This window comes from Magallana gigas, chromosome 6, assembly GCF_963853765.1.
Source record: "Magallana gigas chromosome 6, xbMagGiga1.1, whole genome shotgun sequence".
Classification (NCBI taxonomy): domain Eukaryota; kingdom Metazoa; phylum Mollusca; class Bivalvia; order Ostreida; family Ostreidae; genus Magallana; species Magallana gigas.
Window position 1 is genome coordinate 55,144,680 of NC_088858.1, and position 24,901 is coordinate 55,169,580.

The window sequence follows — 24,901 nt, forward strand, 5'->3', positions numbered from 1 at the left end:
GTAACATCCCACCCCCTAACCTTAACAATAAATTCCTAAAGAGTCTTAGACACAATTATCTTGTTTATCTTAAGTTTGTGTATTCAAATGAATTCAAATGGATTGGTTGGAGGAGTTTATTGCACCTGACAGAATGTTTATAAAACAACCAAATAATGAATACCTCTAACATTAAAAAGTATTCTGATACATGAACATAAAACTTCTACCATGTAAATCTTACACAAGCCACATGCATCAAATTCCACTTCATTTTAGTGAGTTTTATAACAAACAAAGAATCACAAGGTAAATAAGCTTCTAAATAACATAACAATACTCATGATAAATTACTGTAGGTTCCTAATTAAACACCAGGAATTAATTTCCGCATAAAACCGCAAGAAGCACCTGTCGCGGATTTTAAAATCTCGCCATTATTTTCTAAGAGTTAGGAACTATAAGAAATGAAGAGCAATGTTCCACGTTCGCAATTCTATATTCTGGCAAATTGATACAAACCAGTGGGTTTCGCGTAATTAAGTACTCGCGTAATATAAGGAATTTACAGGAATTAAATGATAAATCCATCATAATAAGGCAAGATATTAAGATCAAGATCTAGAAAATGAGAGATGCCTACAGGTTTATGAATTTCAGGACATAATTTCTTTCAAATATGCTTCATAACAACAGCTTTTTTCGATAGGGTGTGCCGGGACTTCAATTTCTGGTTTACACAATGAAAAAATCATGTTTTTAACATTCTATTTCTGTATAACATGAAGGAAAATAGTAACAAATCTTAGAGTATGGCCATTTTAGACTAATTAAATACATCTAGAATGCCTACATTCTAGAATGTCTCTTGATAAACAATTTTAAACGAGCTTTTGACCTCCTCATTAAAGTGATGTAATATTCAATATAGGTATCAGGTATCATAAACTTTTCAGTGATTTAATAAAGAATCTGAAGAAACTGTTAAATATTCTACATACATGTAATTCCTTTACAGCCGTTAAGTATAGAAATTTTTTTTATCAAATCAATTATGATGTCAAAATGGTTCTTGCACCAAAAAGACACTCTGGAATCATTTACTAGATCTTGACCTTAATTAATGTCCAAAGTAACAATGTTTTGTTGAGTTAATTTATAACCTAATAAGAAAACAAGAAATCTAAATAAATGATACAAAACACAGGCACAGTACATGTAATAAAGCAATAATGGCCACCTTTGGGGCATTGGATAATAAAAACATGTATCACATAATCATGACATTGTCCATTATGGTTCTATGAAAAAATACAATTCACAATTGCGCAGAGTATAACAATATAATAAAAAAAGATACAGTCAAGTCTTTTGCCAGTTTCCTCTTTTCAATCAGTCTGAGATTCAATCGATTCTTTGGGATGGTGTTGGAAATACTTGTCACTCTCTGCAGCAAACACAATCAGGATCATCACATAGAGCAAGGCATGGACAATGGCAGAGAGAGTCTGGAGGGCCACAAATCCCCCAGACATTCCCACCTTGTCCCTCAGGTATATCAGGTTGTACACAAACAGATAGGTCCCCCACAGAACATTGACCCCAGCCAAGAACATGGCCGCTGTGGAAAGTAAACAACAACAATCAGTTACACATAAGCTTGTCAATCTTACGTTTCTTTAATAAGTATCATTTATCTGATAAAAAATATGAGCTTTCTATCTAAGATATTTAATCTGTATTAAATTCCTACTCAACTTGATAAATTATAGAGAACCAATAACTTGGGAAAATGTTAATTCATTCATCTCAATATTGATTCACCTTTAAAAGATCTCTAGATTGAGAAAAAACATCAGTAATGTTATGATTGACTTCTTCAATGTCTTATTACATAGTACATGTACATCAATTTTTTTTGTTCTGTGTTCAAAGGTTTAATACTTCAGGGGTTTCTACACATAATAATGTACAATGTGGCTGCTCTACTTACAGTACCCGGCTAGCTCTGCCACGACCGAATGACCTTTGTACAGCATTCCGACCCCCACCCCTGTCATCAGGTAAGAGTTCCGGCACCACGACAGGTAGCCTGGATAGAAAGAGGATAAACAGCATCGATCAATGAAGCTGCTTTCAATTTCGTAAGAAAGTATATCATTTATCATTTGTGTACATGGCAAATACACAAACAGGAAACATTGTCAATTCAACAAAAAATTGCTCTTGCTTACAGTCACAGAAATATTGAAAATAGATATAGAACTTTAGCTTATAATTCTGCTGTATTTAAATCCTTGAATTAATGATACTCACCATTTTCATTAGCAAGTCGGCATGCCTGATAATAAATGAAACAAATCATATATTGATGTGTATGATCATCGTAGATTAAAGAGCAAGAACTGAACACGTACAGGGATACGTCTCTACATACCCAGGCTGAATTCTCTATGGCTTCTGATGACATTTTGTTGTTTATGTAGATGTAGCCTTTGTCTTTGGAGTCTGGGTTTGTACACATAATTCTATAGCTCTGGTTCTGTGTTCTTACTCTTGACAACATAACTGTTGAATGCTCTGTGGCTGTATGGTGAGATGTCAGAAAACTCCCTAATGACACACACTGTCGTATTGTCTGTAGACTTCTTAGTGTTCTTGCCATGGTTTCAAGAAACAGGAGTAAGCAATTTACTCGTCCAGATCTCACCTAGGTCATAAAAAAATCCACAAAGATTTTGAAAACTAGTGAAAAGGATGAACAATCGCAATGTACCTTGGATTAACAGTTTAACCAATTAACATATAGGCTAAACGGTTGGGTTATACGTGTTGCAGAACCCGAAACAAGAAAACAATGCTAAATTGGTTATCATAAGGAAAATAACTAATTTATCAATGATGCATAGATTAACAAGCTATCTTCATTAAATACCTGTCTGACATCAAAAATATACCAAATTTCAGTCCACAACGCAAATCGGATATACGGAGGCGATAGATAAAAGTAAAAACCAAGCCGTTGTTTGTTTACAAAGGGTGTGCGGGTTACATGTAGAATGAGGTATGTTGAATGCGTGTAAAGATTTGTTCGTCATTTATATACACGTCCATAAAATCCATAATGCTCTTGGTATAGAAATGAATGTTACTTTTATAAGTGTAAATAATGTGATTTCACATCAGAATATGTGCATGCCAGCATGCTATAACTTATTCTCTTTTGAGAAGTGGATGTAGGCTATGCCTGTCCACTTCTCAAAAGAGAATAGCTATAACTGTGATGAAGTTGGCTACTGAGGTATTTTACTTAGTGTTATTTGCTTGTTTATCAGTTAACTGCAGACATCCAAGAATTCATTTCAATCAATGCTAATTATTAATGAGGCCTAAATTAGTACATTGTAAATTTGCAATAAGACATAAAAGATTTATTTTTGCATAAGCAACAAATATATTTTTCATTTCCAATTTCTTTATTGTGAAAGACAGACATTTTCCACACAAGCACTTAGCCTTAAAAGCATTTCATTTTAATATAAGTGGATTAATTATTTTCTACAAGTAGATCCAACTGCATGTTGATAATCACAGCTTAATTTATAACTTACAATGTACATGTATGTAACATAATCTCTTTATAGGTTAATATATATATATAGATGACAATCATGACACCAAGCAAAGGTTTTTTTTTCGTTCTAGAATTAAAGGTTAATAAGAATTCCTGTCAGAAACATTTGGGCCATTTGTGAAGTCCACACACAGACAGACAGATGGAGGAACTGAAACAAGCACTGACAGACATACAGACAACAGAGAGTAGCCTTATAGGGTATCTCAACGATGTCCTCAATGGTAAGAGATGTCCACAACGTCCACAGTTTATGACATGCATGATTTAACTCGAGTTCCTCTAGCCAATAGTTAATTAAAATACATTGTTACATTGTACACTTCACTTTGACCTTTACTGCATGAACAACTAGGGTTGTGGAGTTGAGTATGGATAAACATGTGGCTTAAATGGGAAGATGAATTTTATATAAACATGTAGATATCAAATTAATATATAGATTCTTATCATAGAATGAAAGGTTAATATTTATTACAAGTGTTGTGAAATGTAAATGTACTAGATATCTTGGTACAACCTTTGACCCTGCTCCATACATTACCCTGCTCCATACATTACCTGGAGCTTCAGCATGACTACATCCATCTAACTTATCAGAGTCTATTCTATATTTAAATATACCTATTTTGTTTGTTATATCTACCCCTGTTTGTTGCATGTACCCATGATTTCTTTATTCTTCACAAGGTATGGCTGTATATATATATGTATGCATTGTATTTGTGTACCATGTTGACCATCTAATATCAATTACAGTAAAACACGGTTATAGCGAACACACTTAAAATGTATTGGTGCTTACAGCGAAGTGATTTTCATTCCCCATGACTGTATAATATGTTGTAAACTTAACGGAGTTAACGAATTTTGCTTATAGCAAAGTAAAATCACTTGTCCCTGGCACTTCGTTATAAGCGTGTTTTACTGTACACGGCATTTATCACTGACTACTTGTAGAGCCTGATGGTGTGTCCCAGTTAATGGATGGAAGAATCGGAAGGCTGTTTGAGATGGCCAAGTGCTACAAGTCTGCATTTGACAGGTAAAGACAATATTGGTGTTTACTAGGCTAGTAATGCAAATTTTGCTTGTAAACATGTTAAAAAATTATAACATATTTTTACTAAATATGTACCTTTGAGTATTTATTTTAACCTTGCAATGAAATTTTGAAATTGCTTTGACAGATTGAAGGTAACATCAAGAGCTGAGTTTCAAGAGCACATCAAGAGAGGTTACAGGTACGCAGAGAATTTATTTCCTCTTTCTTCGTCAAATGAGATCGAAAGACTAGCTTAATCAGGATGATAAAGAAAGTGACAGCTAGTGTTAAAACAGAAGAACTGAAGGTTGGAAAAAAATATGATGGAAATAAAAGCTAGATCGAGAAATTCTGAATTCATCAATCCAGGTCTTTTCATCGATTCTTTAATAAATGTTCGTTTTCAATGAAATATATAGTGAAAAAAAAAGAAAAAAAATGACTTTCTTTGGCACCTGAGTGTACATGTTCTGTATGTATTATATATTATGCAGAGTACATATACCATGTAAATATGCTATATATTATACAAGGTACAGTTGTCAGTAGTTAAATGTACTTGGGACTGTATCAGGATCGACAGAGCTGTCTGCCAGTCAGTAAATTAATATTTATAAGTTTCTTATTGTACAAGGTTTAATTTGTAAACAATGATGTGTTTATACATGTAAGTTAAAAGAGCTTCCTGTCTGAATAAATGAACTGGCTAGTCTTTAACTGATAGCGGACATGGATATTTCACTCAATGAGTCATGTATCCGCAAGTCCTTGCAAGAAGCTGTTGTTATCTGAAAAAAAATTACATAAGTTATCACAATCATATGCATGGGAGATTCTTTTGATCACAATCTGCCCCAATTAGTTCTTTAGCTCTCTATTCTTTTTCTATTGATGGGCCTCAAGTTGCAGAGACCTAACGTCATTTCAACAGCAATGCCTAAATTTAATTGTGATGTCATCTGAGATAGCTACTTTTTTTTCATAAATTACGTGTTGTAACAGACACAGTGTGTACACCTTAAAAGTTCATATCCCCCCCCCTCCCAACATGCACATATTGAATTAATAAAACTACATAACTTTTTAAGTGAGTTCGTTTTTTTTTCCTCTCTATTAATCAGCTTACCCTGGTCCTTTCTTGAATCAAACAAAAGAGACAACTCTTCAAACCATGTTCCAAAGTACTGTTTTCACTGTATAACCACAATATTGATAATTATATTGCTGTTAATGTCTTAAACTCTTTGAATTTGCAGTGATCAATCAGCATATATCACAAAACGTGCTTATAACATGCAACTAAAGATAAATACAGCAGATGCAACTCGATCATATAATCTAATTAAATTCTCTTGACTTTATGTCTTATTTTATTAGATATGCAGAAATACGAGATCTAGATGAAGACATTGTGAATTTAGAGGTAATTTTTAAAAGTAATTCTTTTATCTATCATTCATTTCATCAAATATTATATTTCTTTCTTTCTGTGTTTCTATTGATGACCTATCACCTATCACCTAAATTAGTTCCATATTGAATCATTTCAGTAATTCACTTCTTTGATCATTTTGATTTATGTACAGTTCTAATGACATTAATTAAATTACTGGGTTTTTTTGACAGGAAGAATGGGATGGGATATTACAGAGAATTGACCAATCACTGAAGGAGGATGACACAGGTGTTGAGCTGGGAGACACAGGACCAGTAAATGTCATGTTGACTGATGCTAGAACCGGGCAGGAGACCAGTTTAACGGAGTATCTAGGTCACCAGAGCCTCGTTTTGGTGCTTTTAAGGCATTTCGCCTGACTTCCATGACGACAGCACATTGAACAAGTTGAAAAATCAGAGGTGTGATGTAAAACTTATGGTTGCTCAATTATAAGTAAATCTCACAATCTAACTTAAAGGGGAATTTGTATATAATGAGATCACACTTCAATTAAAGAAAAATTTAGTAAGAACAAATACTCAAGCATTAAATCTGTAGGACATGAAGTATGCAATGTATGAATAAATTTAACCCCCCTCTTAAACAAAAAAAATTGTTTATATAGTAGCCATGTTTTGAAGTACATGTAAATGATTTAGGAGCAGATATCAGATTCAGGCGGTCAGGCAATAGTAGTGTCTTTTGGTGACCAAAAAGGGGCACAGCAGTGGCTAGTAGAGACCTCCTGTCCATTCCCCATGCTCCTGGACTCACAGAGAAAGGTAGAGAAGTTCTGAATGATTAATTAACATATGTTAGTAAGGACCTTCTTTTTATAAGGATTATAATCTGTAGAAGCTATTTAACAAGACCAGGGAATTTTGGTAGCCTAAGGATGTAACTATCTTTTTCTTGCGCCAAAGCAAGTTAAAAATAACTCTGGTTTCAAGTGAAATATACACAGATTATGTAGTCTTTTAAAATTAGCTCAAAAGCTAGCCGAATCATGTTAATTTCAAAGAGCAATGGCTGAGTGGCCAGCAATGAAATAGACAGGCCTACATCACAATGCTGTTTGACACAACTATCCAAAGTCCAAGCTCCTGTTAAAATGGTTCTAATTTGTTACTGGTTCTCGGTTGGAACAATAATGGCAGTTTGTACCATCATTGAACAGTTAAAATATGTCTGTGAATTTTAACACAGTTTTTAGACCTTGTTTCCATTCCTTTAGACATAATTTTAAGGTTTGCAATATGTCAGTTATGTACATGTATGTTTTAACTTGTTACTAGGTGTATACTGCATTTGGTTTGCATCGTTCTGTCAGCAAAGTAAGTATGCCTCATTATTTTCTATCATTGCCTCAAGTCTCTTCATAATTTTATAGAAGTACAAAAGAGGCCTAAATAAGACTTTGTTCCAGCATGCATACTGTAAATTCCTAATTCTAAAACGTGAGGAATTATTAATATTATCCGTGTAAAATTGCGAGAAGCACCCTTCGCAGATTTTAAAATCTCGCCATTATTTTTTGAGAGTTGAAAACAATAAGAAATAAAGAAAGAAGTTCTGCGTTTGCAATTTTATATTCTCCCGATTTGATACAAAATAGCAGGATCGCAGAATTAAATACATGTAGGTCCCTACTTGCGTAATGTAAGGAATTTACAGTAGTTTACTGGTTCATTCCTGTGAGAATATTCTAAAGCTTTGACCACAATTAATTCACCTTCAAGTTGGTGGAAAATATCTATTATAATATATGTCCTCAATTTATGTTTAATTAAAATAATTGCTTGGCATTATTGTTTGATAAACATTTATACTGAACAGGTTTGGGGAGTAGAAGAGATGGTTTACTATGCAGAGTCAATGGCCAAGAACATTCCGTTACCCAAACCCTCTCAGTACGTCAATGATGACCCGCAGCAGGTAGATTAATTTAAGTCCTGGAGATCAAGCCCAAGGTTTCTTCATCCAGTCACAAATTAAATATCTAAGATATTTGTATTCTTATTTTTTCTCAGATGGGTGGAGATTTCATCATTGACAAAGATGGAGTTGTACAATACATGTACTGTAGTAAGAAGTCCATGGATAGACCGTCTGTACAAGATATTATAGACAATTTGAAGGTATGCAGTGTCTGTCTTAACTGTAATCTCCTGTTTGTAGAGTTTAATCAGTAAGGGCCTAAGGGGGACTATACTATTGTTTTATGCATAGATAATGCACTGACAATCTACATCATTCTTTGTGTGGCGATTGATTGATTATAATTTAGATTAAGTCCAGCGTAAAACATGCTTTTTTTTAATTTGCCAAACCACCCCCTTCTTACTTTGAGGCTGAGTATCAGAGAACCTTAAGTTATTAATATTAACACTTTCTAATAAACAATGTACTGTACACAGGGTTATCCCCCCCACCCCCATGTGTATGTGCTGCTACTTTACACTTGCAAAAGGTTTCACCCTCACACAGTTTTGTGGTAGATACTTACTCTTTCTTTTTAACACAGTAATTAAAACTTGTTTTGAATTTGCTCAGTCTTTAAAAGGCCTGCGAATGATAGCATATATTGTTTAGCCGCCTAACTAAAAGTCATTTTTTTGAAAGTTGTCTAATTAAAGTTATTTTTTTATAATAATGTAAACATTTATGTATATTTTCATTAAATATAAATGATTTGGTCAAACAAAGAGAGAAAACTTTTTATTTTGGGTTAAAATAGCGAATTTCATAATAGAAAATAACGGAAAACAGAAATGTTTTTTAAAACATCTCCAACCCCTCCCCCCCACCGGGAAACAAATATTCCTTTTGAGGGGTTTTAATTATTGTTATTTAGCATATTTTTACCAAAGGGTTTGTTATTTCACGGGGGGAAACATATGTCTACAGACCGAAATACATTCCAAAAAAAGAATTTTGCTTTGTAAATTTGTGAAAAATAATTAACAGATATGAATTAAATGACAGAACTATATATGATATGAGTTGAATTTTGCCCCCATAATTCGCCATTTTTAAAGTGTTTCGGGTATATTAAAATATTATGTTATTTTTTAGTCTAGAGGAGTTGATATTAAATATATTTTTCACCGATTTATTTGCACTCATTTGCAGCATATGACGTCAGAAGTGACGCTTTTTCTATAATTCAATCAAAATCAGTCAAAAATTGACATTTTTCTTACCTTTAAACGAATGGGAAATATAGAGCGCATGCTTGAACAAGGAAAATTTGTATGTCAGTTATTAGTCTTGGCTGGTTACATCTCTGATTAAAATATGTTGTTTGTTCAAGCGTGCGCTCTATGTTTTTTGAAAGAAAAACTGCTTGAAAACAAGCTGTTTTATGCTAAAAATGCATAAATGGCGGGAAAAGACTGTCTTCATGATACCATATTTCTAAATTGTGGGCACTTGAATCAAAATGAACATAATGTATAAACATCACATATATATCTGTACAAAGAAAACAAAGATTTACAGTAAAATGATGATGTTCATTTTAGGGGGCCATTTTAGGCCCTTATCATATATAGTCCTTTACTTTAATATATACCGGGTAATTATATGTTATTAAGTTTTTATGCACATATTGGCTGCTAAATGATATTTTCCTCACTCATAGAGACCGATTTCAATGAAATTTTTTTAAGACCCCGCGTTAGCAAAACTTTTGTTTAAAAATAATTTTTTTGATTACAAATTTTATTTTGATATAAATTGATTAGGATTTGATTTTACTTTTTTAATTAGTAGAAAAGTTAGTTTTTGAATATCTGACAGCAATTCTGAAATATTTGGATGTAAAATGTAGGCGGGACAAGGAGGTTGCTGACAAGGAGGGCCAAGGAGTGAAAATAAAATGGGAGCGAATGTTTCCCTGTATGTATAGTATATTATGATTTCATTCTTTTTTTTTGCAGAAACTCCAATGAAAAGACCTTCATTTCCAGTAGTGATGAAAAGCTAAACTGAAAACTCGTGAAAGTTTAGTTTGGAGGGTGCTACGAAAATGGTGTTTTTACATTGGAAACATTTTAAATTTACTAGTATGTATCTAGTGGGTAGTTTAATAGATTTGATTGATCAGCAGGTTTGAAATATGTCTTTCATATTGTTATCATATTGTTATGTTCCATTTAGTGATTATCTTCAACTCTCTCTACATATATTTATAGGTAATTGAATTCTGTTATTCATATCCATATTCCCAAATACATTAAAGTTTGTACAAATAATTTTCCAATTGCAATTATTTGTGTTTCTCAATGCACTATTGCTAAAAATGTTTATGTATGGTTATTTACTGAATGTTGGGTATGTCAATTAACTTTTGAATTTTAGAATGAACTCTAAAAAAAAATTGTCATTTGTTTTTTCATACGAAAACATGTATCATAATAAAAAATATTATTACCAAATCAAGCATTTATTATTTGTGTTGACATCTAATGTGCATCATCTAAAACCCTAGAACTCCATCTAGACCAGTTATTCTTTTCTCTTTATCACCCCTGCGAATGTGTTCGGAATGTTTTCTTTATCGTTGCTAAGTATGTAATAATTTATAAATCTAGAGTTGCTTGAATGAAAGTTCACGAGAATTGTTCAGTTCCTGTGAAATTTGGAGCGGAAGTGTAAGTGTTCGGATAATATACTCAAATTATGTGAGTACTGATCGTTTTTCATATCATAACCTACTTTGATTTATGTTAGAACATTAAATTCTTTCAAGATACATTGTATATGTCTTTATCGTCTAGTGGTTATTTAAACTAAACGATAATATTCAAAACAGTTATCATTCGTGTTTAACCACTCTACACGTGGTTGAAAATATAAACATTGGGTTGCTTTATAAAATCATAGCCATGTTTAATGCTTTTGGTGTGCAATACCGTGATTTTTAAAAAAGAATGGGTTTCTGTTTTGTATAAAAAAACTAGTATATATCAAGCCATTTTCAAGAAACATTCTGCATAGAATAGTATAGTCTGTTTCACTATTGATGCTTTTACTAGGTCAGGCGCGGATCGAATATTAATCCGTTGGGGGGGAGGGGGGGTACTACTAAGCATGTTTATTGTTGCAACAGCAGAAAAAACCTAAAAAACCTATAATTTTATTGTTACATTTATTTCTAGAACTCATTTTATCCACAAATTAATGAAGATATAAAGTTTAAAATCAATAAACTTTTAGATTCTATATTTGACTTCAAAAACCTAGTTTTGATGACATACCTGTTCTAAAATACATGTACAGTATATAATTTTTTAACTTCAATTTTTAAATGTTAAGAAATTTCTCAATTACCCAACACATCTCGCTTCTTCATTCATAAAATCAATATTGATTTTGAATTTTTCAAGTTAAGTAATTTCAAATTAATATAACTTAAAAAGTGGATTAAGGAGACCTCTACCCTCTACAAAATGTTTATGAGGTGGCTTTATAACTTAAGGTATCCGATCCATAATAGCCCATGTTCAATGAATCGGGGTGCATGACAGATATGTATAGGCTTATAATACTCAGTATACTTGGACATACTTTTTATGTTAAAATTATCAGTATGTAAGAGTAGAATGTGTCCTAATTGACCTTTTCCTGTTATCGAAGAGTTGCCTTCCTTTGCTTTTAATCTATAAAATTCAATTAAAAAAAAAACTATATGGTATAAAATTTGTTTTAAATATTTTTCCTATTTCTAATAATTAAATGCATATTTCCACCTGAGCATTTATTGATACTCTTAGTATTTACTTTTTTATTTAAAAAATGTGATTGTCCCCATGGACCTTAAAACAATTTTAATTAATATTTTTGAAAATTTCTCTAGGTTAATCTTTTTCTACTCTGAAGTGCTTTGAATTGATATAAGAGTATTTAATATATGATTGATATTCAAGGTTAGAATAATTGGGTCCTAATATGGGTCGGATACCTTAAAGCCTGAATATTGGAGGAAAAAACAAACAAAAATAAGCAAATTATACAAAGAAACTAACTTTTAATTAAAAAAAACTTGATTCTGTGCTTCATCTGGCTCATCATTGTTTGATAAAGTCAAATATCAAGGCAACGCTTTGGACATTAATATTAATGACAAATTGAAAGACAGATTCTCACAAAGAACAAAGCTATATACATGTATACACCAGAATACCAGTATTTGCATATCATACAGATTCATGATTTCACAGACATCAACACCACACGTAGAGTAAGGTAGTTAGAACTCAAGGCATCAGTGTCTCACGGAGGTTTGTCATGTACTTAACATGGGTTTCTAACAAAAACTTGCCTCACGAAGGTTTGCCATGTACTTAACATGGGTTTCTAACAAAAACTTGCACCACGAAGGTTTGTCATGTACTTAACATGGGTTTTCTAACAAAAACTTTGGTTTACTACACATTTTAGTTCTAACATTACAATTTACTCACTTCTATTTTGACTTTTGCGTGCTTGGAAGTTTGTAAAAAATCTATATATAAAGTTAAAATGTGCTGAACAATTAATTTCATTGCTGTTTAAACAAAAACTAATTGTAAAACTGTGAGCAAATACCTGTTTTACATTTTGCTCCCCAAAAAATAATGATACAAGTATAAAGAAAATGATAAAGTTAAACAGATACTGATTAATTAAAGCACCATCACCATAACACAATACTTGTCATCTGATTAGGGACTATAGGATGGATCTTAGAACTTGTAGACAAGTAAACAATTACCCGGTAGTATTATTCTTTGTTTAGTTCACATGTACTCAAACTTTTCAGGATAAACGTCAGTGTTCACACTTTCTCAGTATGCTTCAACAAACATAAAAGTAATACATATGTAAACTGAAAGTACTAACAAAATACACAAAAATGTACAAAAATAAAAATGGATTTCATAACAATCACTAACACATGACAAAGCACCATCAATATAAAGTCACCCACGTCAGAGTATTACGTGTACATAGTCAATACATAAAGTTTATCGAAATTGCACCTAGGTAACTTACTCCAGACTTGTACTTCAACTACTGTATGTAAATATTAAAGAAACATACATGTTTGCTACAATGAATACGGTAGATTCCTAATTAAAAGCCAGGAATTAATATCCACATAAAATTGCTAGAACCACATCTCGTGGATTTTAAATTCTTGCTTTTATTTTTCAGACAGATTTGAACTAAACGTCTCTTTGATAAAAATTTGGCATACATAATTTCATATTCTCACGATTTGATTCAAAATGGTTGATGGGATAAAGTACTTGGGTAAAATGAGGAATCTACTGTACTCTACCACGTCCAGTATCTACCGTAGTTCAATAAACAATTTGTTTCATAGAGTACCGGTAATTACTACAAGTCTAGTTTTTAACATCTAAGTCCTTAACAATGTGATTAAATAGAAAGATAAATAAACAGAGATTCTTCTCTCAATCTCACAATCCATATACTTGTTCTCCTGTTCATGAAAGTGTCCACACTGATAGAAAAGACCAATGACATAAAGTTCATTCATTCGCTGAGTTCTGAACTCAAAATCTGTGAGGATAATCTTCTGTTGCAGACTTTGGTGATAACCTACTGATCTATCTCACAGGTAATTTAACCATCACTGCTATTAAGTCCAGATTTACAAATATAATGAAGATGGTATCATCCATATACAACCATTCATATTTCTAATTCAAAACTCCAGTAACCAGTTTCCATCAAATCTTTTGAATCTTTTTTCTACAAAATCAGAAGTTTTTTTTAAGATGAATAGTTCATATTATCACACATCGGTTAAAATGTTTCAAAGTAAAATTTTATGAGGTAAAACTTTATTTTTTTTATTAAAATTCAAAACTATCCACTCTCAGAAAATGTTAATCGAAATTTTGAAACCAATATCATGACCAATTTTGATTTCAACATGCTGTGATTTCTACTTCTGGAGTATGTATCCTAACAAGAGGCTCTGCTATTCAATGTAACCTGACATTAAGACCAATCGCAAGGGAGACATTGATGCATGAATGAGAAGTTGGGATTGCAACCGTTTTAAAGCTGCTTGGTCTGATTTCACTAAACTACCAATATAAAAACACCCCTCCCCATGCTCAAAAACCACAGACCCAGGGTTCATAAAATACATCAGTGCTATGTACTCGGGTTGACAACTTGATGCCTAGGGGTAGAGAAGAAAACTTTTGAAGAATAAATACCACTGTTAGTAAGAAAATATTTCTTAAATAATATCATTTCACCTTTGACATGTTTCACTTTTTTCTTCTGTTCATCTCAAAAACAGTTGTATCTTCGTCGTCATCATCATCATCAGCATCTAATGGTGCCATCTCATAATCTGCCCCACGACCAGATATCAAACCGTATTTCTTTGTCTTGTTGCGTTTCCTTCTCAACCTAAAAAATTAAATCAAAATGTCTCAAAAATTTACACGACTTTATCTTTTGGAGATGTTACCGTATTCAGCTGTAACATTTAATGTGACATCATGTCTTAAAATTCAGCTCCAACTTGGGTTGATTGTTGTTTTTAAAGTGGAGACATATCTGTTTGTCTTGCCCACTTCAATTCAGTAGCTCAAATGTCATTCTAAATATATTACTTACTATTTAAAATAACATGGATATCCAACTTGTTGAGAATGAGATTAAATCTTAACTCAGACTTCCTGAATATCTAACAGCTGTTAGTGAAGGCAAATGTCTAACAGGGAAGTGAATGTAAAGTTGTAAACACATCTGAAATCCACAATGACATGATCCTCTCCTACTCACGGGTCATGGCTGCTTGAATACATTATTATACTGCTGAACACATGAATTCATATGTCTAAGAGTATGTCACATTTAAACCCAAGCAGAGGATAGGTGGCCCCGACCTGTTGACATGCACTGAATTTTTATTGATAGGCTGTTAAATGTACAGTAAAACATGTTTATAGCGAACACACTTATAATGAATTGACGCTTACAGCAAAGTGATTTTCATTCCCAGTAATTCTATTACATGTTGTAAACTTCAATTACTTGACGGATACAACAAATTATGCTTATAACGAAGCAAAATCGTCTGTCCCTGGCATTTCGTTATAAGCGTGTATTACTGTATTGCAAGTAGTATATATATATACACAATTTTTAACTGCACATTTATGGCTTATTGATAGAAATTCAGAGGCCTTTGGTGAGACGTAAGAGGATCAGACAGTCTGATCAGACCCAACCTAACACCAGAGCAGACCCCAACTAAACCCCGGGTTTACTTTCGGGGTGTACCTGAGGACAACTCTGGGTCTGCTTTTTGAAAATTTGCGTTCACTCGGGGTTTAGTTTGGGTCCACTTGCCAGTCCGGGTTTACTTTGGGTCCACTCAGGGTTTACTTTGGGTTTGCTTTCTGGGTCAACTGTAAGCACTGAAGTGTGAAGCAGACCTGTCTTTTATCTTACATGTACAATCTTACTGCTTGTAATTCCTGCCCCTTGTATATTTCAAAAACACATGTAGCATCTGCTTTCAGGGGTATACTTCTGATTGTGCTTTACTCTCTGGGTCCACTCTAGTAAACCCAGAGTAAACCCAAAAAGTAAACCCCGGGTTTAGTTGGGGTTTACTTTCTGTTAGGTTGGGTCTGATCGGTACTGAGCAGTGTATGATTTACATTGGAAGTGGTTTGCAAGTTGCGACCATGAAAATGAATTGAACTAAATGTAACATTGAGATGAAAGGTTAAATGGAAACATTGTGAATAGGACCACGAATAGACTAAATAGGCATGAAAAGACAAAATAATAACATATATGAATAGATAGCAGCATGAATTTATAAACAAATAGCAGCATGAATGAATAAATAGCAGCATGAATGAATAAAAAGCAGCATGAATGAATAAATGGCAGCAGAATGATTAAATAGCAGCATGAATGAATAAAAAGCAGCATGATGGAATAAATAGCAGCATGAATGATTAAATAACAGCATGAATGAATAAATAGCAGCATGAATGATTAAATAGCAGCATGAATGAATAAATAGCAGCATGAATGAATAAATAGCAGCATGAATGAATAAATGGCAACAGAATGATTAAATAGCAGCATGAATGAATAAATAGCAGCATGATGGAATAAATGGCAGCATGAATGAATAAATAGCAGCATGATGGAATAAATAACAGCATGAATGAATAAATAGCAGCATGAATGATTAAATAGCAGCAAGAATGATTAAATAGCAGCATGAATGAATAAATAGCAGCATGAATGAATAAATAGCAGCATGAATGATTAAATAGCAGCATGAATGAATAAATAGCAGCATGAATGAATAAATAGCAGCATGACTGAATAAATAGCAGCATGATTGATTAAATAGCAGCATGAATGAATAAGTAGCAGCATGAATGAATAATTAGCAGCATGAATGAATAATTAGCAGCATGAATGAATAAATAGCAGCATGAATGAATAATTAGCAGCATGAATGAATAAATAGCAGCATGATTGATTAAATAGCAGCATGATGGAATAAATAGCAGCATGAATGAATAAATAGCAGCATGATGGAATAAATAGCAGCATGAATAGACCATTTACCTCCAGGCTCTGACGCCGAAGTAAATCACAACGATAGCAGTGACTCCTATCAGGACGTAGAACGCCCTCATCAACATATCCTTGTTATCTTTTATGGTTTCCATTATTGTCTTCTCCTTCACCGTGTCATTGCTGGTGCTCGTAAGCGGCGCCACTGCCGTCGTGTTAACGGTCAACGTTGTGTCTGGCGTCACCGACGTCGTACTGCCATCATCGCCAGCATCAACACATGGCAGAGTGGAGAATACTGAACAGAAAACTAAGAACGAAAATAAATAAACGCATCCCGAAACCATTTTGACAGATATTTAGAGCGTCATATGACTGTCATTTAGTCATCATCATCATGGATAAGAACAACAAATCGTGGACACATCACAAGATTTTACGGAAGTGGAAGCATAGGATTTTGTGAGGCGTACGCTGTATGTCTCGTGTTGAGGTAATACCTGATTATTTTTGCAGAATGAAAACTGAAGAATGCCATCAAAGTAAATTCTGAATAAATCGGTACTTATGCATAGCATTTTTAACAATTAGAACTAAAATCATGTATGGTTTGTAAACATCCGACATAACAATGTACACCTTAACAAAAGACTTTTGGCGCAAAAATTGAAATTAGCTGTCAAAAAATGAACAGCTCCAAAACATAAGGCGGGTATAAGCAGGCGATGTGGGTTAATCATGAATAATAACCTGCAAACAGGTAGATATGACATAGGAGAAGAACTCTTCCAGATCGATGACCGAAATGATCAGGTAAAGCAAATACTAGATAGAGTATTCTATCGTTAAAATGACAGATGTCCTACGGACCCGGTTTAACTTGCTGCGACCTGAGCGTAGCCTGGTCACGGAAAGATTATTCTTTCTTAGCAGAGACATATATAACATTATTTAATTTATGTTATTTATCACTGTTTATGTCTCTGGGTAAAGCTTCTGGCTAACGTTTCAAACATGCATATGTTGCTTTTCTGAGTTTTCACATCGTTGGTCTGAACACACACCTGAGAAATAAATAACAACACAGTAGATCAGTAATGAGGATTTTCTAAAAAGTGTATTCTGTTGTTTAATACCATAAACCTTGGTGAATGACAAATATACTCGATTGTCATGTTTGTGAAATTCACCATTTTAGTCGCAATAACTATATAAAAGGAAGATATATTATACAAAAATTGACCTGGGTTGAGGGCAACATTGATTATATTAGCCCCCGAGGGACGAAATATTGTCCGACGCAGAACGGAGGGCAATATTTAATATGTTTATTCAACAATCAAGGGCCCTCGTGGGGCATATGCATTATAACAATAAAACAACATGATTATAACAAGTAATGGATGAGATATATAAATATTGTACTGATAAGTAAGCATAGTAAGTTACAATGGGAGGTACATTTGATATAACACACATCAAGTTGTCATACACATATGCAAGGGTATATATACATTTATTTGCAAGTCCACAATCCCTCAAAACAATGTGTTATTATTGATACAAACATATTATATACAGCCCCACATATGTATTTGTATTCTATATACAATTGTATGTAGACATATTATATAGAGATGGGACGATGCACCCGTGCATCACGGTATTTATTTTGACGATATTTGGATTGATACATTTACCATTAATACAACGATACCTAAGCGAACTTTTTTTTTATTTTTCAAAAATATCCGAGCTTCATATATCAGCTATTTTTAGTCTGCGCGCCTAATTTGAAAGAACAAAGATGGCAGAAGACCTCGTAAAGTTGTCAAAACTCTTAAGAAGCTAAATCTGGAGTGTGGACAACTTTTGGATTACTTGTTTATGAAAAAGTAGTGTATATGAGACTTAAGTAATTTGTAAATGGTGCATCGCTCATTTTAAATATATCAAAATAACTTTGGACATGCGGTAATACATTGGCAGATTGAATTGATTTTTAACCCTTATTCATGTTTTCATGTAGTTGCAATGTATCGTGATATGTATTGTATTGCATCTCATGTATCGTGATATGTACCAAATTGGCTAAGTACAGAATCGTCCCAGCCCTAATATTATATAACTTTGCATTTGTGATATATTTTCAAGGTAGGACAGTTAGTGGAAGGATAATATTTTATATAGAGGGTTGAAAACTGTATTTTGTTGGCCTGACCACATGGGGCACCAAGGGAAAATGCCTATTGCAGCATATGGCTATGCATTTCGTCAGAGCCATATCTGTGCGGTCTTGTACCCAGTCCTAAGCACTCTGGCCAGCTTAAAGGAGCAAAAGTTTTGACGTGTTGTCTTGACTACAAGACAATGCCTTTTCAACAGTCAGTGCATTGTTGGCAACTTGACAGTCAGTCTTGTACCCCATGCAGTCTACACAGCTTGTGAGTGTATCCCTGGGAGACTAATATAATCAATGTTGCCTGAAAACACAATAAACATTTATTTTGTTATATAAAGAAACAAACCAAAAAACGAGAATGAATTTGAAAATAGATCGGTGTGATTTCTCAGCTTGATATAGAATTCACAAATTTAATTTCACACAAAGTCTATTTCCAAAATATTGTTGGCATCAGATGGCCACTATATATATATATTGATCTGCCGATGCCTATATGCTACATTAATTAAGCTACAGATGTTGTACCTGATTTTACTTTACAAATTCCGAAATCCTTATATCCATTATGATAGCAAATTTTTGCATTGTTTGTCCATTGTTTACTTGCCTTAACTGATTGCTTATTATGACGTCACCTTGTTTTGAGTCACGAAGATGTATTTACATCACCATTTACAAATCAACAAATTCGAAACATAGAGAGAAATATTCTCTAAATATTATTCCTAGCTGGTCAATATTTTTTGGATGAGCTTATATTTTAATTATTGACTATTCATCTATATAGAGTTATATAGTAAGAATATACTACTGAATATAACAATATTATATATTGCCTGAGATTGTATTAAATATTTGAAAAGGATTTTTTAGCTTACAAATCCAACAAACTTGCTATGGGCAATAGTCACAAGACAAGGCATAATATCCCTTGCATGTGGGTCCTGTAAAAGGACTCATTTTCCATTTGAAAATTGATAGTTTTTTCCCAAAACTAATTGAAAAATCTGTGTTGTATTGTGTTATAAAAGATACTAGAATGCTGAGTGAGACATACTTGATATATCTGTCAATTAAATATTTGAGTGTTCTGTTAATTAAGTGTGTTTTATTATGATGAAAACATTAATTCAATGATTATACATGTGTAATATGCAAATGAAAACCAAGAAAACTGTATAGATAAGAATTGTTGTTTTTTGCTAACTTGCATCTAGCCATATTTATACACAGTAAAACACGGTTATAGCAAACACGCTTATAATGCATTGACCCTTACAGCGAAGTGATTTTCAATCCTCGTAACAAATTATATTTATAACGAAGTAAAATTGCCCGTCCTTGTCACTTAGTTATAAGCATGTTTTACTGTATTTTTCCCAAAAGAGCAATTTTTCGACAAAAAATACCCAATTGAAAGGGTACAGGATCCTGCACCAAAAAGGGTCAATTAGCCCTGCAAGAATAAGTCTTCTGTGATGTTCCAGCGCCTGTCTAGGTTCTGATAACAATCTCTCATCTGCCAGAGAATAATTACTCGGGTCCCAGGGTGGGACGGGTGTTAGATAGGGACCCTGGTTCTGAGGCGTACTGTTTATTGGAGCTAATGGATTAACACCCTGGCCTAAAAAAAAAAGAATACCTTATGTGTGACACTACCATGATAGCAATCTAATAAAAAAAAAGAATGCCTTATATGTGACACTACCATGATAGCAATGCTTTGGAAAATATTACCCAGTTGTAACATCATTTGATTTTAACTTAAGAAAAAATTGTGTGGCTTGATCCACAGAGTCAGATACTGAGCAAGTTGCCAAATGTGGATCAACAGATCAAATGAGATGTTTCACTTTGGATCAAGTTACTGATATGATAATATATATTCACTAAAATCACATGATAGGAATTATATTGCCATTAAGCCCATTTTTTTTATTTTTGCACGAAGTACATATAATATATTTTATACATACATGTATTATATTTTATAGGAGAAGCAGTGGTTGGTATCACTCATTGACACATTCCCAATCATTAGAGGCCACTGCTCTGACGATGAGTTTCACAGATTTTTGTTGGGGCTGAGGCGACTAGTGCGGAGGCAGTTTGTAGAGTACAAGCTGGTCAGTGTCGGGGAATTGTTGGACTGCAAGGATGGCTTCTGTGTGAACATTCAGTCCAAGGAAAGTCCAGAGGCCCACACTCAGAATTCCAGGCAATCTCACAGGTAATTGAAATATTTATTAACCAGAGGGGCAACACTAATGAGATTCAGATATGTTTTGATTTTATTCCATTGTACAAAGGGATCAATTGGGCACAAGTTATAAAAAATAGAGGTACTTAGAGACAATACATTTAGTTGCATTATGATGTATCAAGTTCCTTTATAATTTTAATGTGTAGAAATTTTGCATATTGAAGTATTTGTATTTATCCATTCCTAATATTGTAAGATTAAATGAAATGATAAAATGTGTCATTTTCTAATTTGTCCCCATTCAAGCAGGAGAGTTTTGTATGGGCAGTTTGTATGTCAGACTCTGAGACATGATGACCAGGTATCAGGCGTTCAACTACAGGACAACACAGGAGCCATTGACTGCAAGGTATTCCTCAAACCACTGAAAGGTCTTGTATAGTATGGTCATTGTGGAGAGGAGTCCACTACTTGAATGAATAAAGACTGATGGAAACATAAACTTATTTTATGGATATAGCTGGTTATCTTTGTCGCTTAGTTTAAACATTTGAAAATATAACTGTAAACCAACTTTTATTTAGGTTCAAGAAATGGTCACATTCACGAGAGCCTTGTCAATGCAAATATTTCTCACTGCAAACCAATCATCATCTGCATCTTGTATAATAGTCTCCAGATAATATACATCTTGATCATGATAATAGTCACTGCGAACCAGTTAATCTCCAGTTAATTGTGAAATAAAGTCATCAGTAATCAAAGTGGGTTTACAGTATATACAGGATAAGCTCTGAATTGTAATACAGACTCCTCTGTTGCCACAACTTGGTAAGGAGGTCTGTTTTGTTAAAATCATTTAATGATTGTAAAGTTTAGAATGATGACCATGTTTTCCAAATTGAATCTCTTCATTATGTCAGTAGGTTATACTTTCTTTTACAGGTGATTGAATCTATCAGACATAACTTTCTATTACAGGTGACTGAATCTATCAGACATAACTTTCTATTACAGGTGACTGAATCTATCAGACATAACTTTCTATTACAGGTGACTGAATCCATCAGACATAACCTGATTTGTACCAAGGATTCCTGGTGTATTCTGACATCATGGAGACTGGTCTCAAATGAAACAGGTTAGTAATGACTGATTTGGATGAAATAGTTTAGTAATAACTAATATCTAATGAAACAGTTCAGTAATGACTGATATCTGATGGAACAGGTTAGTAATGACTGATGTCTGGTGAAACAGTTAAGTAATGACTGATATCTGATGAAACAGGTTAGTTATGACTGATATCTGATGTATCAGGTTAGTAATGACTGATATCTGATGGAACCGATTAGTAATGACAGATATCTGATGTATCAGTGTAGTAATGACTGATATCTGATGGATCAGGTTAGTAATGACTAATATCTGATGGAACAGATTAGTAATGACTGATATCTGATGGAACAGGTTAGTAATGACTGATGTCTGGTGAAACAGTTAAGTAATGACTGATATCTGATGAAACAGGTTAGTTATGACTGATATCTGATGAAACAGGTTAGTAATGCCTGATATCTGATGGAACCGATTAGTAATGACAGATATCTGATGTATCAGTGTAGTAATGACTGATATCTGATGGATCAGGTTAGTAATGACTGATATCTGATGGAACAGATTAGTAATGACTGATATCTGATGGAACAGGTTAGTAATGACTGATGTCTGGTGAAACAGTTAAGTAATGACTGATATCTGATGAAACAGGTTAGTTATGACTGATATCTGATGAAACAGGTTAGTAATGCCTGATATCTGATGGAACCGATTAGTAATGACAGATATCTGATGTATCAGTGTAGTAATGACTGATATCTGATGGATCAGGTTAGTAATGACTAATATCTAATGGAACAGATTAGTAATGACTGATATCTTATGAAACATGCTAGTAATGACTGATATCTGATGAAACAGGCTAGTAATTACTGATATCTGATGGAACAGGTTTGTAATGACTGATATCTGATGTATCAGTGTAGTAATGACTGATATCTGATGTATCAGTGTAGTAATGACTGATATCTGATGAAACAGACTGGTAATGACTGATATGAAAATTGTGGACCAAGAACTGGCCAATTTTTTTAAAAGCAAGTCAATTTATATATTTTTTAGTCTCAAATATTGGGAGGAATAATATGTTATATATAAACTTGTTGATAGTACCCAATATAAACATTAGAATTTCCAAAGTCTATGTATATTATTCAATCTTCATGTAAAGTTTGTGTTTATAAAGAGTTTTCTTGCAGGTTTGAATTATATTGAAGTTTCGAGATTCTCTAAAGAGGAGAATGATCAGAACATGAAGCGAGATATCCGAGTTCTGTCAACTGTAGATGTCTCAACCTTACTGAGAAATAAGTAAAGTATCGCACTATTATTACGCATTAATGAGATTAGATATACTCACATTGTGTATAGCCGTAACATTGTTAATTGACCTACAATTTTAGGGATACACTTCATACCAACAGAATAAATGTGATTGGAGAGATCAGATGCATCGGTGAAGTTATCAAGTAAGGGTTGTTGTTGTTGTTTGTTGTTACATTTGTTTTCATGGTCCCGGTTTTTCATTAATAGAATAGTAAACATGTTATATATTATAAGTTAGGTATGTCATCAATAGAATAATAAATATGATTTTCATTATAAGTTAGGTATGTCATCAATAGAATAATAAATAATGTATGTCTTATAAATCAGGTAAGTCATCAATAGAATAAGAAATATGACATTTCTTATAAGTTAGATATGTCATCAATAGAATAATAAATATGACATTTATTATAAGTTATGTATGTCATCAAAAGAGTAATAAATATGACATTTATTATAGGTTAGATATGTCATCAATAGAATAATAAATATGACATTTATTATAGGTTAGGTATGTCATCAAAAGAGTTAGCTGCAGGACTGTAGCTCCCGGTCTGAAAAAATTCGGATGAACGACCTGGGAGCTACAGTGCCTCCCATAGTAAAAAACTGCAATTTAGGGCGCACAAAAAATTGCGCTAAGTTTGGACTTATTAACCTTATTTTCACACAAATTCTGTAAAAATAATTAGAACCATTAAATTCTTCAGCAAATTTACTACTGATATCATCACTTTACTTGCCTCAGACTTTCTCTTAAACATGATTACCGACCTCGGAAAATGAAGTATGTTAATTTACGTCAAGATCGAGAGCCGCCATTTTTAAATGTAAACAAACTTGCACCACTTTAATTGACAGGGCTGGGGATGGTGTTTAAAAGAATATCAGAGGCAAGTGAAGTGACAAATACATATGTATCTGTAGTAAAATGTCCGAGGAATTTTTTGGGATTAAATATTTGTACAGAGTATGATCGTAAATGAGATTAATCAGACCGGGAGCTACAGTCCTGCAGCTACAAAAGAGTAATAAATATGACATTTATTATAAGGAAGGTATGTCATCAAAAGAGTAATAAATATGAAATGTATTATAAGTTGGGTATGTCATCAATAGAATGATAAATATGGTAGGTATTATAAGTTATGTATGTCATCAATAGAATACTAAATATAGTATTTATCATAAGTTAGGTATGCCATCAATAGAATGATAAATATGGTAGGTATTATAAGTTATGTAACTTTGCCAACAATTATTTATTCATCAAGTAAAAATGAACATTTCTTGTTACTATAATGTAAGCAGATTTTACACATTTTATCATCAAATGATTCATTGCATGATTGTGCTAATACATGATTGTGCTAATACATGATTGT

The 24,901-nt window shown here is 33.1% G+C and overlaps 4 protein-coding genes and 1 long non-coding RNA gene across 7 annotated transcripts in view; 3 read left to right on the plus strand and 2 right to left on the minus strand.

The window, feature by feature from the left end:
• Positions 1-98: 98 nt before the first annotated feature.
• LOC105338146 (transmembrane protein 160) lies at positions 99-3,051 on the minus strand. The gene is made up of 5 exons (XM_066087208.1): positions 2,915-3,051; positions 2,417-2,689; positions 2,296-2,320; positions 1,973-2,071; positions 99-1,600 (listed from the first exon to the last, which is right to left on the minus strand). The coding sequence occupies exons 2-5, from the start codon at positions 2,642-2,644 to the stop codon at positions 1,368-1,370; spliced, it is 585 nt and encodes a 194-aa protein (XP_065943280.1). The 5' UTR covers positions 2,645-2,689; positions 2,915-3,051; the 3' UTR covers positions 99-1,367.
• On the plus strand, positions 2,909-10,535 carry LOC105343367 (uncharacterized). Its single transcript, XM_034467062.2, has 11 exons — positions 2,909-3,043; positions 3,685-3,837; positions 4,574-4,658; positions 4,804-4,857; positions 6,036-6,081; positions 6,285-6,515; positions 6,756-6,878; positions 7,392-7,430; positions 7,933-8,031; positions 8,127-8,234; positions 10,038-10,535. Exons 2-11 carry the CDS (start codon positions 3,756-3,758, stop codon positions 10,047-10,049), a joined length of 879 nt encoding a protein of 292 aa, XP_034322953.2. The 5' UTR covers positions 2,909-3,043; positions 3,685-3,755; the 3' UTR covers positions 10,050-10,535.
• A 1,737-nt stretch (positions 10,536-12,272) lies between these two features.
• On the plus strand, positions 12,273-13,805 carry LOC136276210 (uncharacterized). The gene is made up of 2 exons (XR_010714634.1): positions 12,273-12,380; positions 12,431-13,805. It is a non-coding gene; the product is annotated as an uncharacterized lncRNA (long non-coding RNA).
• Positions 13,806-14,378: 573 nt separating this feature from the next.
• LOC105324340 (membrane protein FAM174) lies at positions 14,379-17,143 on the minus strand. The gene is made up of 2 exons (XM_011423405.4): positions 16,732-17,143; positions 14,379-14,535 (listed from the first exon to the last, which is right to left on the minus strand). The coding sequence occupies exons 1-2, from the start codon at positions 17,025-17,027 to the stop codon at positions 14,391-14,393; spliced, it is 441 nt and encodes a 146-aa protein (XP_011421707.3). The 5' UTR covers positions 17,028-17,143; the 3' UTR covers positions 14,379-14,390.
• Positions 17,144-17,323: 180 nt separating this feature from the next.
• The window catches only part of LOC105344286 (CST complex subunit CTC1), a 49,117-nt gene continuing 41,539 nt past the window's right edge, over positions 17,324-24,901 (plus strand). For 2 of the 3 annotated variants that reach the window (XR_010714633.1, XM_066087543.1), the window contains exons 1-6: positions 17,324-17,493; positions 20,860-21,095; positions 21,375-21,477; positions 22,122-22,209; positions 23,387-23,498; positions 23,591-23,656. Coding sequence is in view for 2 of the 3 variants with exons in the window: in XM_066087543.1 (XP_065943615.1) it covers positions 17,419-17,493; positions 20,860-21,095; positions 21,375-21,477; positions 22,122-22,209; positions 23,387-23,498; positions 23,591-23,656 (680 nt within the window). In the remaining variant the exon portion in view is untranslated. The remainder of the gene's footprint in view (positions 17,494-20,859; positions 21,096-21,374; positions 21,478-22,121; positions 22,210-23,386; positions 23,499-23,590; positions 23,657-24,901) is intronic. The other variant, XM_066087544.1, reaches the window with a different exon arrangement.

Bases quoted from the DNA above. Each gene is read 5' to 3' on its own strand.
- LOC105338146 (XM_066087208.1), bottom strand. From the start codon at position 2,644: ATGGCAAGAACACTAAGAAGTCTACAGACAATACGACAGTGTGTGTCA. The intron at 2,321-2,416 runs GTATGTAGAGAC...ATTTATTATCAG, and splicing joins CCATAGAGAATTCAGCCTGG to GCATGCCGACTTGCTAATGA. The intron at 1,601-1,972 runs GTAAGTAGAGCA...TACTTTCCACAG, and splicing joins GGCAGAGCTAGCCGGGTACT to CGGCCATGTTCTTGGCTGGG.
- LOC105324340 (XM_011423405.4), bottom strand. From the start codon at position 17,027: ATGGTTTCGGGATGCGTTTATTTATTTTCGTTCTTAGTTTTCTGTTCA. The intron at 14,536-16,731 runs GTAAATGGTCTA...TTAATTTTTTAG, and splicing joins TTCGGCGTCAGAGCCTGGAG to GTTGAGAAGGAAACGCAACA.